The 16968-nt window shown below is 47.8% G+C and overlaps 1 protein-coding gene across 1 annotated transcript in view; it reads right to left on the bottom strand.

Moving 5' to 3' along the window:
• The window catches only part of LOC128722877 (insulin gene enhancer protein isl-1), a 28487-nt gene extending 12817 nt beyond the window's left edge, over nt 1-15670 (bottom strand). Inside the window, exon 1 of the mRNA XM_053816561.1 lies at nt 15523-15670. Coding sequence (XP_053672536.1) covers nt 15523-15670 — 148 coding nt within the window. The remainder of the gene's footprint in view (nt 1-15522) is intronic.
• Between the last annotated feature and the right edge of the window lie 1298 nt (nt 15671-16968).

The following is a 16968-nucleotide window of genomic DNA, read 5'->3' as shown; positions in this document are numbered from 1 at the left end:
CGGTCCTTGATGGGTGTTTGGTTCATTTCCACACACACACACACACACACAAAGTCCCATGGACGCTTTTTGTTCTGCCCGGTCCCCGTGCCGTCGGCGACGTCTCGTTTTTATTACATCTTTATGATCACTTTTTTATAGTTTTAGATGCGTGTTGCGTCAACCAAGAGAGTGAAAAAGAGAGAAAGAGAGAGAGCCTGGCGCGATGATCGCGCGTGTGCGGACTGCTTTTTATCACCTCGAATCATCTTACCGAAGATTCAATGTTTATGGGCAACTACTACCACCAAAACTACTGGCACTGTCGCTGTAATGTGCCCCAGCATCCCAGCTGGTGCGTTCTTTTTTTTTTGCCAAGCTGACAGACAGACACCCGGGACAGGTCAGCCGAGATCGTCGGTGTCCCGTCTGACTGACGGCTGGCACGTCAAGTGATGATGTAAAACCGGCCTGCCCAAACCTGCGGTCGTGTGTAGGACGAAATAATTAAAAAACAAAACAAAACACACCGAGAGAGTTGCGTTCCGATAATGAAGAGACCGTCGCTTGTGTGATTGCAAATAGCGATGCGATGGATCAGTACCAGATAAACCGATCGCTGCCCTCTGGGACTGGCAAACCAGGACCCGACACTTGCTGTCGTCTGCGCCCGTGCCAGGTCTTCAACCGAAACCGAGACGTCCCGAGCGGTCCGGTAGTGTTTATCTAGTTTATTACGGACGCCTGTCCGTCGACTAGACGGCCTGAGCAATCACGCGGTTTTGTCCAAATGGTCGGGGTGAAAGAACAAAAAACGCACGAAAAAAAGGAAGGAAGGAAGGAAGGAAAGCTTCCAAGACGCGAGAACAAACCCAGCATCACCAGGGGTCACCGAGGAAACCTGCCAGCCCAGTTGATGATGGTTGGTGCCCTAAGCACCATAAATATGTTGTTTGGTTTGGCTTCCAACTCAGGCGCCGTCATGGTCATCGATAACTAGCTGTGGCTGCACGTCCCGTTCGGCTATGCATCGATGCATTTCTTTTCTATGCTGATGCGTGGTGTGTGAACATTTTTTTTCCCTTCGGTCTCCGAAGATCGTGCCTGCTCTGCGGCACAACCTAGGCACCTCGACGCAGGCTCGTAAACAAACCGAGGCTGTGCCGTTGACTGGGCCGCGGTTTAGATGCTAATGATGGCGATGAAGACGATCGATTACGGTAATGACGGCGAACACCTACAAAACGTGTCACCTTCGGCGGTCGTTTATGGGATGGAATTGATTTGAATATGGTTATCTTTCATCCCGTAACTTTCATCCCAGTGCCGGGTTCGTGTTCGTTCGGTATCTGTTCAAAGCGGCCACGATATTGTTTGGCTAGATTCCTAGCTCGCCGTTGACGCGGTTCGGGTGGAAGCGTTGCTTTAAATGATTGTAATTTGATTGATAATGGCAGTATTTACCAAGCCAAAGGCATATCGAACCACGCATCAGAACAAAACGTTATTGACCATTCACGCAATAGCTAACGTTGATGAGCGGAAACAGAACCAGCTGACTGAAAACGCAACACCAATCGGGTTTGTTAATTTTCCAGAGCGTGCCCAAAACAAAAGGAGCTCAGGTATCAGCAACGATCGCAAATCAAGCATTTTTGCAAGCATTCTCGTCCATCAACACCTAATGAAATGTGCAACATCGGATCCCGAGGGGGCAAACACATTTGAACCGTGACACCAAACATCTTCTTAGCAGTACCGTATAGAGTTTGTGGTTTAGTTGAGCCACGAAAGAAAATTACAGACAAAAAAACACCCCACCAGATGATTGACCTTTAGCGGCAGCAAACGCTCCCCACGACGATCTGTGCGTGCCGATGATGTGTACTTTCCAAACTCTTTCCGATTGTGGTGCTAGAATCGGTACAACCACGCATTGCTTTCGAAATCTTTGACTTTCTGTGTCTACCTTCTTTTAAAATTGGACAGCCCGGCGACACCATTCAGCGTCGATTTATCTTCCGTTCGTCCGCGGGATAGCACCGTCCCCAAGCGAAGAGTCGATGATCGAGCTGCGATCATCTGGCGGTGTTTGCCCAAAAACTGCCAAAACAGAGCGTTGGAAGTGGTAGCAAATTTTCCGGGACGTCTGAGTAATCGCACTTAATGACCCAATCAGACCGAAGAATGGGTGACACATCGAAAATGGATGCCTGTCATCAAGTGGTTGCGGGATGTCGATGTCCCGCACCGCTCTTGATCAATTATCCTCACCGTGAACTCGATTCCCACAGAAAGGGAGAATGGTTGGGAGGACGACAAAAAAAACCACTCGAACGAGGAATGATTAAAATTGTAAACAATATTTTGAACAATCTCCAGATTGGCGCCATCTTTTCCTCGCTAGAACACGAAGCTCATGCCGTAAAGGTACCAGAAACTCTCACCAGAAACGCGGAGGAAAAGCGTTTCGGGGTTAAGGGTTGTTGAAAAAACATACAACAAAGCTGTGCAACGTTCCGACGCCAGACAGAAAAAGACAGACATTCGCTCACTCAAGCGAAAGAAAGTCAATAATCGCTTTAGCTTACCAGCACTGTTACAGAATTCTGTTCCAGGACAAACGCCTTGTTTGTTGACCAGCGCAGCAGTGCGCCCGACTACCACCCGACTGGTTGGCAATAATTCTCGTTTAATGGTTTAATAATTTGGTATAAATTATGCTGATTTGCCGGTGGTTTGGTTTAGTTTTATGAGCACCCATAAATCATGTGAGTGGCGTTGAAGAGCTTTGCGAAGGAACAGCATAGATGCAGAGCGCATTTCGGAGGCACTTCGAATGTAGGGCGAAAACTAGAACGTAGCGTAGCGAGAAAGCGATGCCTGGAGGCGGCAAATCTAGTTCTAGTCGGATGCGAGCAGAGCTCATCAGCCCAAAATTTATTACACTTGCGATTCACGACAGACGGCTCTACGCTAAATTGTTTGGTTTCCTTTTTTTGTTACTCGTAAATGGGGGTTTCGACCGCTGTAGGATTTATGGCGAATGAGTTTAGTATATTAAAATAATGAAATAACCTTAGCCATTGCTATTTCAATTAACTTATGTGTGCTGAAACAGAACGTATCGATTAATAAATGGTATTTTTTTGTTTACAAAAGTAATATCCCAAAATATGCATCAAAATAAATTCGTATGCTCCGTAAAACACGGGTACTATTTGGGATTATATTTCTGAACTACGCTCGACAGATCACACCACGAATGTTGAAAAAAGTAACACATTTCAGTGCAAATTAAGATGCATGGTTAAGTTGCAAAATTTTTGCGACGATCGCGTAGGTGGTATATTCCAAGATCAAAGATGCATATATAAATATGCATTGGTACGATCACGCGTGATGCAACCGTCGGCAAATTGACCTTAGCGTGATCGTAGCGTTATATCCTCGGCGTTTGGTGATGTTTCAGTGCATATTGCACTGGTCGGAAAAAAAGTACACCCCTGTCTTTTGCCCTGCTCTCGTGTCCCTCTCCAGGGTACTTCTCGGGACAAACCCCTCTTGAATGCATCGAGACTGTTCAAGCTCTTCAACGATCATCAAAGCGCATTGCCGAACGGGAACGCGTTTCGATCGTAAGTTGGCGTTAAAATATTGTTCATCTTCGAGAGGAGTGTTCACGAGGTGGTTTGTGTGTGTGTGTGTTAGTGTTTGGTGGAAAAACCTTGCCAGTACATGAGATTTGTCTTACATGAGGGGAATGTTGGAAAACGCATATCTTAGAAAAAAAGGGGCTTATCTGATGTGCTTGCTGTAGCTGTAAGTTTTGGGTCGCATCGGGGAGCAATCAAGTAAAAAAGCCCATTTGTAGGGAGTTAACGAACAACGAACGGTGTGAAATTTCTGTCAATGTGAAAGGTACCCACGATAAAACCAAATCATATCGAGATGGTTTCGTTGTGCTCATACGTCTGCTTTTGGATGGGATTGATCGGTCGGTCTTGTCCCCGCACTAGAATATCACATCTCAGCGCGTTCGTTCTGTTAGTTTTTTTTAATTTGTTTTGTATTTTTTTATTTCTTCACACCTATGGGTGCTGTAAAATTATAAACTTTATAGTAGCTGTTTGTGGGTCGTCGCGCTGTCTTTCTGTCAACCGGTGTTGCGTTTCCGTGCACGAGTACCGCACCGAACAGCGATTGTCAGCGATCGCCCTCGCAAACAGTTCCGCCGTGTGAACAACACCTTTCACCCTTGCGGTCGCGGTCGATGATGAATGATGCCGATTGTCCAGCGGTTCTATGGTTCTGCGCATAGAACCGAGCTAAAAAAAAAACACCAATCACTCGGCAGCGTTCTGCGGCGTCCGGCTAGGGATGCGTGTCTGCACAACTACCAGCTTGATCCGAAGGTTGTGACGGCCTTGGGTATCGAGACGGTGTCATCCGTGTGACACACCACATGTGCCGCTCGCATACATGCCGTAGAGTCTCGCCGCGTTCGTGTGGCGATTAATGTTTGCCTTTCTGATTAGCGGGTATTAGCCGTGTGTGGAGGGCCAATTAGCACGTGCGATCATTACCGAATCCAAACTATCGGCCGCAACGCACCTGTAGCGCAACACACCGTGCACGCCGGGCGAACCCAGAGCCGCACGTTCGAATGAGCCAGCAGTCTGCATCGGTCACCCGCGGGCATAGGTAGCGAAGATAAATTAGCGAATATCACCGTGTCGGGTGATCGTGTTGCGATCGTCTCGCGCAAACGCTTTCGTCATTCCGCCGTCGCGTTCGCGCTGTCGTGTCGTTCTGTCTTCGCTTGAGTTGACCGAAGCCATAAGTCAGCCTGCGGTCCAGCATCAAGCGCAGAAGCGGCAACGGCAGCCAGACTTCTGGCTCGCTTGCTGACGGCAGATCGGCGGCCGGCATTGGGCATTTATTTTTCGGTTTTTATTTTACCGCGGTGTTCTCCGTGGACGCGGTATCGTAACACTCCTCGGCCGAAGCCTAGCTTTATTTATCGCGTTTGTGGGCCTCTGCATAGCTGGACATGCAAAGCAGCGTCCGATCGACCGATCGAGAGGGCGAAGGAACGTGCGACGAGTGGCAGGTCCGTGGGTCCCAGGAGAAGGGCAACCGAACAACCACGACTGATAAGCCGAGTATAAAACAGGACGAACCAAACCGAAAAGTGTCTTTGATCTTGCTTCAGACGATTTTGCGGCATTCGGGCATGTGGCTTCTTTCTCCATTTCCACCGTCGATCTTCTGCGGGCTCCGTCGCTTGTAATCTTAAAGGAGTATATTTTTTTTCTTCTGCTTTTGTTTTTGGGCAAGCAACTACAGCGGGAATGGAATGCGAAGCAAAGAAGGTGACGGTGAGTAGCAACCTTGCGGTAGCTTGAGTTTGGCCGGGAAGAGGAACCCCCAAGCGAGGGGATCAAACAGCAAAGGGTGGATGAATCGGCCAAAAGAAAAAGGGTGATGATGAAAAGCGGAGTAAAGAACGGCATGAATAATGTCTTCCATCATTCTGGTGGCGGCGTGAGTGTGAGCGTCCGGGAAAAACTGATGAAGTACCGGCAACATTACCGAATCCGGCACACAGCACTGGCACCACGTGAATTGTTGATTCGACTGGCCACAAGAGCGATAGGCAGAGAGAAAACAAGAGATAGAAAACGCGACACAACGTGTGAGAGAGAGCGAGAGATGAGATACATGAAGGCTTAGGGGTTGGTTTTCCTCGGGCGCGAAAGGACGGCGGAAAACAGTGACAAAAACATCATCGGCATGAAACTGTATATGGCAAAGGCCGGCTCACCGCTGGGATATAAATCTTCTAGTTTCGGAACGCGACAATTTAGGAAGAAGAAAAAAGAAGGGAGAAACATTTAGAAGACACGCCGCAACATTATCAAACGGGACCGGTGGTATCGATAAGTGAATACGCCGGTTCGTCATCGCATCGTTCGTCCTGAACTAATAAGGACTGCAATCCAATTGTGCCAAAACTTTTGGAAATAAAGCGAGTAAAAATTATTGCCTCAAATATTCACAAAAAACCACACAAAAAAATATGAATTTTAATGTTAATTGATTTAATGTAGTTGATTTCAAAAGTAGATCTATTTAACTCCTACGAAAGGGCTCATGATATTTGTGTATCAAAATGATAATTCTTGCAGCAATCAATTTTGGAAAAAGTATGTACAGAGGATGCATTACCAGCTGGTTTTAGGAGCAAAAATATAATTAAATAGATGAAGCTCGACATAACACCTAAAAGTAACATTGAGTTTTTACTGTATCGTCATTAGAATAAGATATATGAGTACCGTATAGCTCAAAAAGAGGCTAATTTTGATAGAAACGAAAAAAATGTGTAACATACTCAATTTAATTCAAATGACTTTTCCCAAAATAAAACAAAGTCCCATGGGGAGCAACATAAGTTGAAACTGCCATCAACTGTCCGGAAATGGCGTAGCCACATTGATCATCATTGAAACATTTCATCCTCTTCACGTAACGACAGTAGCACTGTTTGCAACGATCAATATTTTTTGAGCGGAAGTGTGAAAGCATGCTTTACACACGACTGCCATCTTGTTAGCAGTGCGTGATACGTGCCAACGGTTACGAGACAGAAAACGACTCGATACAATCATCTAGCCGGGCTCGTCTTGGAGCTCCAGAGCGCCAGAGATTCATGCGCGAAGGCTGCACGTTCCCAACGGCCCTTTAACCAGGGCTGGCCAGGGCTCGAAACGTCACACGAGGGAAGCAAATCCATCGCTACGAACGCCGCGTGGTCAATAGGTACTCCTCAAAAGTTCGAACTCCGGCTGAAGGTTTTGTTTCATCGTTTGCTGGCTGCGCTTTATACTGCTTTCACACTTCGACATGCTAATTTATGAAAAATGTGACTCTAATAAGAAAAGTATACATAATTTGTTTATAAATCTATAAAACCCGACCACACACAACGACCGTGGTGCGGCACTTGTTCGATTTCGTTCCTTCTCTTTCTCTTGTCACTCTATCGCCGGGATGCGTTGGAACCGTTCATTCCTTCTTTCTCCGCGATTCCTCGCGCTCGTTTGAAGATCTCGGCTCATATCGCTTTCGTCGTACGTTGGCATCGTTTCCGTCACCGTCGTCATCTGAACTCCGTTCCGTTGACTTGCTCTCCTCCCCATCGACGGTGGGGCTATTGACTCTACGAACTTTCGGTCGGAAGCTGAGTGATCGTTTGAAAATCACACTCATACGCGATCGAGTGGATGTCCATTCGCAGCGCACCACCGAAAAGGGTTTGCAACAGCAATTTTATTGAACGGAATTTGGTAGATCGACCAGCGAAGGTAGTGGTAGGCGCGAATTTTATATCAGACAGACCCCGTTACTCTCGCAGCAAATAGATTCTGCCCACTCATTCTGCACCGCTCGACCCCGTTTTTGTGTCTGCGAGGATCCTGCTTTGTTGGATTTTCCTGCTGTTGTGGTGCCCGTTCGGTAACGAAACGAAGCGTGTTGGAACAAACCGAACAAAAACCGAAACAAAAGAAAATAAGAAAAGTTCAATTGCTGCCGCCGAAGCGTCGTTATCTTATGCTGCTTATCGCATTTCCGATTGGCAGATTTCCGATGCCAATTTCAGTCCCTCTGGGTTTCTGGTGCTCCAGATCAAAAAAAAAAAAATACGAGAAAAAAATCACACAACTAAGCTCCGCGGTAAAATCTGGCCAAAAACGACAAACGACGGTTTGCCCGTGGATCGATCGTGCAACAAGCGACCCCTAACGTACGCTTACAGCCGCAGCTCGATCTATGTTGTTCTTTTTATCATCATTTTTTAACTTCTCGTGAGATTTTGTCCCGCTCATTTCCTTTCCGTTGCCGCCGTTTTCCGGAGCTTAATTTGCATTAACATGGCGGCAATTCCTTTGCCGGTGCGATCGTGCAAACCATCGCACCAAGCGGGACGATCGTGCCCTCGAGATGGGTAAATGTTGTCGGCAATGATCAGAAGCAGTAGAACCAGTAACCAAAAACAAAAGTAAAAATAAAAAACCCACCCAGTCACACATGGTTCGCGTTAGCTGGAGGCTTCACGGGGAATTGGGTTGCAAATAAGCGCACCAACTATCAACTGCCCTCCGTGGGATTATGACCATTTTTGAAACCATTTTTCTATGGGTTTCGGAGGAACTATCCCCGTATGTTTAGCATTATTTGATCATTTTCCTTCGGATATCTGCACACCAGCGCAAGCGACAGTGTTGCTGTCAAAATTGGCCTCCATCGGATGCCGTGCAATGGAGCCGCTCATTCTCGCGATCCTTAACCAATCAAAGGCATCTGCCGCCTGGAGGACATTTTTGTTATGTCCCGCACAGAGCCCTTGAGGGCAGACAAAGGAGGGCTGCTAAAAACAACAAGGGCCTGCGAAAGTGAATTAAGGCAACGTTTGTGTTTTTCGCTTCTTCGGCGCTGGTTATCGCTGCTTGTCGCTTGGCGTTGTTCTTCGCGATGCGACTCGCGCGGAACGCTCTTTTTTCTTTTTAAACTTTTCAAACACCGCCCGACAAGCAATTGCGACTAAACTGGCCAACCCGGCCCCCTGGTGTCCGTGTGCCGAGGAGATCGGCTTGATCTGCACGCGGAACGAGCAGGCCGTCCCATCCTTTCCGTGACTTATAAGCGCTGCATAAACCGCTGGTTAACCAAAATGGTCAAGGCGGAGACCGGCGGATCAAACTCCCGGTGGAACCCTCGCGGTTTGTGGCCGCGCTTTGAAAGTATGCGTGGCTACGTCGGACGAAGCCGGGAGCGAGAATAAGTAAAAGGACTAAACAACACAACACCAGTGATCCGGAATGCGAAAGGAGACAACAGAATTGGAACGGAACGGAACCAAACGAAATGGTAATCAAATTTGCATAAAACTCCGGTGTGTCGTCATGTTGCTCGCGCGAGGTTGGCTTTTCTCTCTCTCTCTCTCTCTCTCTCTCTCTCTCTGTTCCACGCACGCGGGTTCCACACCCTGATCAGGGAGTCTCTTTCTGTCCGCTCCGGCGAGTTCTAAAGCCGCGCGTACGCGGTGTGTATTGGTTTTTAATAAATTATTTTGCAAATTTATTTTGAAGTTAATAGAGGAATTTGGGAAATTTATTTTGTTTTATTATTCCTCGTGCAGCGGTGGTGTTGATTTTCGCAGTGCCTTAAGTGGGCGCAAATGGACCAGAAAAAAAATCAAAAAAAAATGCCGGCGTTCAGAAAAGAATGCCGCCCCTATCGGCGATCATCTGACTTGTTAGCGGTGCCGCTTGGAGGTGCGTCCGAGTGTGGTTTGGGTAGTATTTTGTTGAAGCTCGGCCTTTTTTTGTTTTTGTTCTTGCTTTCGTTCGATTTTGTTTGTTTGATTTCCGACCCCACCGAGCCATCCGATCGTAATAACCGCCCGAGAAGAGCTCATAAAGACCGTGGGGGAAGTAAAATGAAAAAAGAAATCCAAAAATCAAAACGAGAAGCCAAAACAGACGACAGTCCCAAAAGGAGACAAGCGCGTGACAGGACAGTAGAGTTCTGTCGCTGCACTAACCACGGCCAAGCCAGCTTGCGCGCGTGTGTGTGTGTGTGTTTATAATTATGGAAAGTGAATCGATCGAGATTAACGCTACTGTTACACAACAACGCCAACGTGGCCACCAATATGGGCAGTCCGTCATCTCCGCAACTCTGGCACGGTGCGGTGCAAATGAGAAACAGCTTCGAAAGCTTCACCGGACCAGCCTGTAGTTTGAGCCACCCCATGGGCAGGATTGAACCGGATTTGGAGGTGGAATCGATCGGATTCACGTCACGTCAGATTTACCCACTGATTAATTCTTCTAATACCAGCTACTAATGTCCTAAGCCCGCGCGGTCTAAGACGCTGTGGGGTTGGAATACACATTTTGTGTCGAAGCCAGATTGCTTGCCCCACGTGTTCGGTGTGGTTGTTTGACGGTTGGTTGATGGGATCTGTCGCTGCCGATTGAGCTGCCGATTGAGCCGTCGAGTTGAGGTGCTGGTGTGCCCAGGCTGGGTCTGCCGGTAGCCAACAATTAATGTTATCCAATTAGCTCATGAGGTCATGGGGCTCCCGAACCGAGCGTCATTGTAGCAATGTGACAACATCGCGAGGCTGATGTAAATTCTAGTGCGCTACATCGCTGCGATCCGGTCCGATCGGACCTTTCGGATCGGAGAGAAGAATGAAACAAAAAAAAAAAGGCTCGCAAGAACCGAGGATGTGGCCGTGTTGTAAACAACAACGGCAGGAAGAAAAGAAATATTATTTGTTCCGGTGGCGGGCTGGCAAATGTACCATTTCCGATGTGAATATCAAATTTCCATTTGCCCTGGTTCGATTTGTGTTGTAAATAAAAAATGCGTCCGCCCATTAGTGAAATGGTCAATCGGATGCACCTGCCATCCTTCACCGGTCGGTGGGATGTAAACCGGCCTGAGTCTACGTCCGAGGTACTTCCGAATGCCGATTCGAAATAATCGAAGGAAGAAATGTGGATCAATTTGTTGGGCGAGTCCCGAGCGATGGGGTCGGTCCCACCAATGCTCCCCATAATTTTCAGCCTAGTCCGATGAAGCCAATTAGTAGAATCCAGTGTGATACGTTCCCACATTCTAAATAAAAAATCAAATCCCCGCTCGATCGGATTGTTTGTTTACACTTCGTCGATGGTAAAAACACCGAAACGGTCGTTCGGTCGATTTTCCCCTCGTGCGATCGAATGCCGGCATCCGTCAACGTGCCGTTTATCGAGCCGGGTCCCGCGGGAAATAGTGTGTGGTTCTGGCACCCCGAAGCCTTTTGGCGATCGATCGATTCTCCTGGGAACTTTCTTCTTCCCGTGTGTGGCTGCTGCGACTGCTTGGGCGGTGATGAACAATTTCTACTCGATCGATGTAATTGAATAAACAAGCGCAGCGACTTGTCTGCGATCGTCTGCTAAGCGGCCGTGTACAAAGTGTCCCGGTTTTGTGCGGCCACCACCGAACAGATGTTGGAAACAACAAATTGGAATATGATTGCTGGGATTCGAGGCCCTTTTTTGTGCCAGCTGCAGCTCTTGCCTTTCGCACAGCAAGTGCACGCGTGCCCTGAGAGCGGGCGTGAGAGGCAAGTAAACCACCCGGAATGTTTATGGAGAATCGCAACATTTATAGATTTCAATTAGTGCGATTGGGTTGGCACCAGCCACCACACTAAAGCCGTCGTAAAAGCATGCAGGAAATCGGTCCGATTCAACGATGGCCGAGCGTTCGTCCACGTTATAGCATCGTCCTTGGTTCAATTTGTTGCAACGGGAGTAACCGTGATTGTGTAATAAGAAAACAAACTCTTGTGTCGCCGGCACTCTGTGTGGCTTTGCGGTGAGGCTTCCCTCGTTGTGCGCTTTCCTTAGCTCATTTTATGATAAACGACGCACTGGCGGTGCAACATTCCCTTGCACTGCTCGGGTGGAAGAGCAACGAGACGGAAAATGGAAGTTTAAAAAGACGATCAACCGGGAAACTGTTGCTGCTGCTACTGGTTGTCGGCCTAATGAGGATGAGGTGCTCGTTTGAGTGGAAAAATAGATGCAGCAGATGAATGGCCAAAGTCCACACCAGGCTGGTGACGAGAGCCCCTTCTTCCCCACTCCCTCTAGTAGCCCACAAAAGGACGGGAAATAACTCCAAAGCTCGTCCGCTCGGACGGACGTGTGGAAATGCGGCCTTTGCTCATTGGCCGTCGTCTGCCTCGAGCGGGTGAGACTCGTGGTAGGAAAATGTTTCATCATGGACGGCCACATTTTTCAAACCAGTCCACTATCAGTTCAACCTCACACACACACGCAGACACACGCAGACACACTGGCGAATAAGCTTTATTTATGATAATCCATATTCATACTCCTAACTAATTCTACATTTTACTGTTTATTAATCATGCGTATGAATAATTCGTACACGTTTTCGAGCTGTTGCCCGGTTTTTCCCCATTTCCGAACGGGGAAACAGGGGCCCGTGGCGTGAGACTCTGCGGCCATAATTTGTCTCTAGCCCCACCATAGGAGGATGAATGGTTCGTGCGAACGAACGGTGGTGTCCCTTCGTAGGGCGCGCCTTCAGGGCGCATGTCACAAGTTTATCTTGCCGGGCTTCTTTTCCATGCAGCAGTTTGGCGAAAAGAAGAAGAAGAAAAGGAAAGACATGGAGAACAAAAAAGGACGAGAAAAAAACAACCATCCATCCAATCGAATTTGGAGCAAATGCGTGTCCTCCATGGGATGTTTCACTGAGCCGTTGGACGTTGGAAGAAACCGTGAACCTCACCGAACAGTCGAACCCACGGTGTGAGTGTGTGTGTGTAGTTTTTGTTACATTTTGTTGATGGCATCACCTTCGCAATAGTGAGAAATAATCATTCCGAGTTGCGGGCATAAAACACATGCGAACGTAACTACGCCATCGCGGGTTAAAGAAGTCGAAGAGCGCGAACGTGCCAGCGGGCGAGAAAAAGAGGCCACCGGCGGTAATGAAATAATTTTCCTTCGCTATCGTATCGCAGCCAAACAGCAAATCTTGCCTTTTAATGGCTTCGCTCGCCGCGATGTGATGACGCGCAAAATAAAAAAAAAACGTTAAAATCTAGCCGCCCGAACGCGTCAGGATCACGCCACACCATGGAGGGTCCTGGTTCCGTCGGTCATTCGCGGCGGTACATGCCCAAGCCATCTTTCACCTCGTATCCACGGGGAGATGGGATCGTTTGGCTACCCGAAAGACACACCACGACAGGGAGCCTGGATAAAAGGGAGATACGGGTTGCCGCGGACCAACGGCGGCGTGATCGTAAAATAGTGTGAACTTTATATTCACCTTAAATTATCTGGTCGTTTATCGGGTTTTATGGAGGTTCCTGTTTAGGGTTCCCATTTCTTCTATGACACCGTGCCGCCACGAGACGGTTCGCTGGTCCACACACGGAGGACGCGCTGGATGCTTCACTTTTTGTGGCCTGTTCTGGCTGACATCGCGAGGTCAAAAGGGACTTCTTACCGCCCTGCTCAAGTGGCTTTAAGCCATCCGACCAGAAATGCGATTTTTACGAACACCTGACGGATGGTTTGGAATGGCTTTTTTTCTTCCGTCGGTCCAATTATGATGTACCCGTCGTTCGGAGGTCGTTCGTTCGGGAATTTAAGAACCCTAGTGCGAGTAGTTTAAACCCGCCGCATAGGAGTGTCCATTCGACACACCAAAACAGAGTTGTTAAGCCATCGGTACAAGCCTCGTGTGGGTTTCTGATTGCGTACACCTCGAGGAATGCTCCGACAATTGTGCTCAGACAGTGACAGTGGTTGATTAATACTCGCACGATCACACACGGGGAAGGATGATTTCGCAAATGCCGACGGTTTTGATGACGAGCGTTACATCACAAAACCCCCAACACCAAATGACAATATGCTTTCTTCAGTGCGATGCAAGTTGCGATCGTTCCAATTGATTTTCCGTGTGCAGCCGTTTCGCGCAGGGAGAATCAAACACACACACGGAACAACAAAAAATGTATATACACCCGACGAATGATTGACGTACCCAAACAACCAAGGCAACAACAGACGAAGGAATAAATACACTATACAGCCGACGTTGCCGACGCATTATGCCAGGAGGTGATGTAGTGCATCTCGGATGCGTGATGTATATTTATAAAGGCAAAAAGGTTCGACTCCCGGACAAGCCGGTACACGTGTTTTTCACTTTTCACGGATCGTGGTACTTTTCTCAGACTGCAGTGCGATGCCGCGATGTCCCGACGGTGACGTTGTGCACGGGAAAAGCCACGGAACCACCACATGGGGAGACGATCGCGAGCCGAGCCGAGATCCCGGGAGCAGCAGCTCTTGCCCGGGTCCGGCTGGAATAATCCGGAGGGGTAATGAAACTGAAGTGCATTTAGGAGTTGTGGTTGCAAGGAGGAAGCCCACCGGCAAGTCGATCCCATTAACGGCACAAAACGGGAAGTGAACTATCCCAACATTGTCCTACTACACCTCGCCCGGGCGATGGATGTGTTTCCATTACGCCGCGGCTAATGGAGAAGCCCGGATGGGCCTCGAAATCGGCTTCGATCGTCAATAAAACACTTGCCCTGCGTGGATGATGGATGGGGCGATGGGGGCGATTGTATAACAGGCCCCACGAGCGCTTTCTTTCCTGCCCTAGGAAGAGTGATGTTTTGACGAGTCGTCTGCCGGTGCGCGGCCAAAGATTGACACTTTTGTGCGTCTAATGCATAATGTGTTTATTGAAGATCCACACCAGCTGTGGGCACGTCACGCCACCGTAAGAATGTTATCTTAAAAGGCATCATCGTGAAAGGCGGCAAATGTGTGGCCGTGTGGCGTGTTATTTCGATCGCTCCAAACTGCTAGTGACATTTCCACTCTCTCTCTCTCTCTCTCTCTCTCTCTCTCTCTCTCTCTCTCTCTCTCTCTCTCTCTCGCACACACTATCGTTCTCTTTCTTTTGCATTCGTTCTAGACACAGTGTGCCATGGAAAACTGATGCTCGTTGGTGGTCGCTAGGAGCGCGATCGGTTTTTCACTAAATTGCTCTGCAATTAAGTCCCTCTCGGCGGTTTAGGGCGTTGAAATGTGATGCGATCCCAATTTCCCGATTGCCCGAGAACGGCAGCTAGTACCGTCGGCAACGAAACGCATCGAAATGAATGCAAATATCCAGCCTGCGGGGGCATGCAAAACGACACAACACAAGTGTACCGGTTTGCAGACACGGGTGGTGTAGAAAGTGTGGGAATTTCCATACCATTTCGGTTGAGAAACAACTGGAAGTAGAAACCTGCCCGGTTTCGGGCTGACTGACATGGATTTCCCAGGGTAAGGTGTAATTGCTAGAAAGCAAATTACCAGCCATTTAGGCGGTGAACGCGTAATGTTACATCGTACGCCGCCATGGTACGATTTGAAACAGGTTCCTAATACTCCCAAAACCAAAAAACCAGCAAATCGATCTAAAAAAACAGGAACGGATTTGTGCGGGTCAGCTAATAATTGGGCTCAAAGTGCACTGAGCTTGGCTTCGGGGGTTTTTGGTCGACTGCATCGTATCGCTTACCAGCAATTAGCATATTCAAGAATAAGACACAACTTTAGCACTTGAAATTCACAATTTTCATCTACAAGAAACGTTGCGAAGTTATCGTAGCATAAAAAACAATAGTCTCGTTGCGAGTTTCAGAATTTTGATGATCTTTAACCATTGCTGTAAAACCCCCATAAATGTTACAACATAATGATATCGACTAAATTCCCATCGCACAGTACAACTTTGCGCCATTGTCTACGAGCTGCTCGCTCACTTTCCTTTGATTTTTGTTGTTGTAACAAGCCGACAAAAAAATTGGTCGGATGGAGATGTGGAAAATTAATGTTCTGATTTCGACACGACATTACTTACTTGGGTGAATGTTTGGTCCATGGCAACCACTGCTGTCCAGAGGATCCAGGTGATGGTTCATGACCAGTGACGGTTGCACCAGTCCACCTCTATGGTTGTGTAAGGGTAGTTGGTGTGCCAATGGGCCACCGATCTCTGCCATTACCATATAGGATGATTTTGGTGGGAATGATGTGGTTGAGCGATCGGGACGCTTTCAGCGAGTACTGGCAACTGGCTCCACCGTTGCCAGGAATGAAACGGAACGGTTTTATTCTGATCCGATGTATGGTTCCGGTAGCTATCACGCTAGATGTACCGCGATCGAACGCTCAGGGCTAATTCCCTAAGGCACACACTGAATGCTTCTACGAGGTTTTCCAGATCTCCTGAATGGTGGTGGTGGTGGTGTTTCTTTTACATTTCCATCTAAAATTTGCCTTTGTTTTCTTGCTTCACGCAAAGTGGCAGCATTTTGGTTTTGCTACTGGTAGCACTACAATAATCAAATGCACTGTTTACGATTCGCAGGGTAGAACAACGAGCCGCATTTCGTTGCTCGGCCGCACAGATCTACACAATCCAGGACCTAGCAAGCTTCGAATTGCACAACACAACGGCGAAATTACCCGGAAATGCATGCAGGACAACTTCTTTCTATGCCCAGTGCCTACATTGGGCTTTACTTGTTGGACACTGTGAGCCAGCACGTGGGAACAAAAGGGAAAGACGAACTAAAATCGAACTAATAGCAATATCGTCACTGAAGTCACAGCACTGGTTTCGGATTTGGAAGGAGGGCTTGGACTGACGGTAATTAAAGTTGACAGCTTGTATCAACTAGCGCTTTGGCGTATCCCTAAAGGCGGATGCAGATGCTACCGGCAGGAATCGGCACGCACTTAAATCCTTATTTGCGCTCAGACGCGATGTTTCCGCACGCAGCGTAAATCCGGAGAACACGGCGACGCAACGCTACCCTCCCAAAGGCAAAACTTGAATTGAAACGAACCACCCCAAACCGAAGCAAGCGAACCGATCGCGCAGGAACCCGATGCTGGATGAAGTGGCCGACTGACGGTAGCAATGTTCAACTCGCTGCTACAGCAGCTGTTCCACTCCGCAGCGGGGTTGGCGGGAAAATTTTTGTAACGTGGAGAAACTTCTTTTAAATGGCTTAGTAATTGCTCCAAATTTAATTTTAGGCTGGTTTTTCTCAGTGATCACAAAATTAACGGTGTAATGCATTTCAAATAGGTACAAAAGTAATAGAATCAGAAAATATTATTATCGCGCTTGTGAAGTTCAAATGAATAGAGAATTATTTAGCAATACTGGTAAAAAGTTACTAAAAATATTACGAGCATTCGAACTTGATGAACGTAGATTGTTGCTTTCGTGTATTGCATCCTAAACGTGTACGCGCAACAGAACAACCAGCATAGAATTCTCTTCGCAGCATGTTCG

Source organism: Anopheles nili, chromosome 3, assembly GCF_943737925.1.
Source record: "Anopheles nili chromosome 3, idAnoNiliSN_F5_01, whole genome shotgun sequence".
In the NCBI taxonomy this organism is placed as follows: Eukaryota; Metazoa; Arthropoda; class Insecta; order Diptera; family Culicidae; genus Anopheles; species Anopheles nili.
This window is presented reverse-complemented; position numbering and strand designations above follow the sequence as displayed.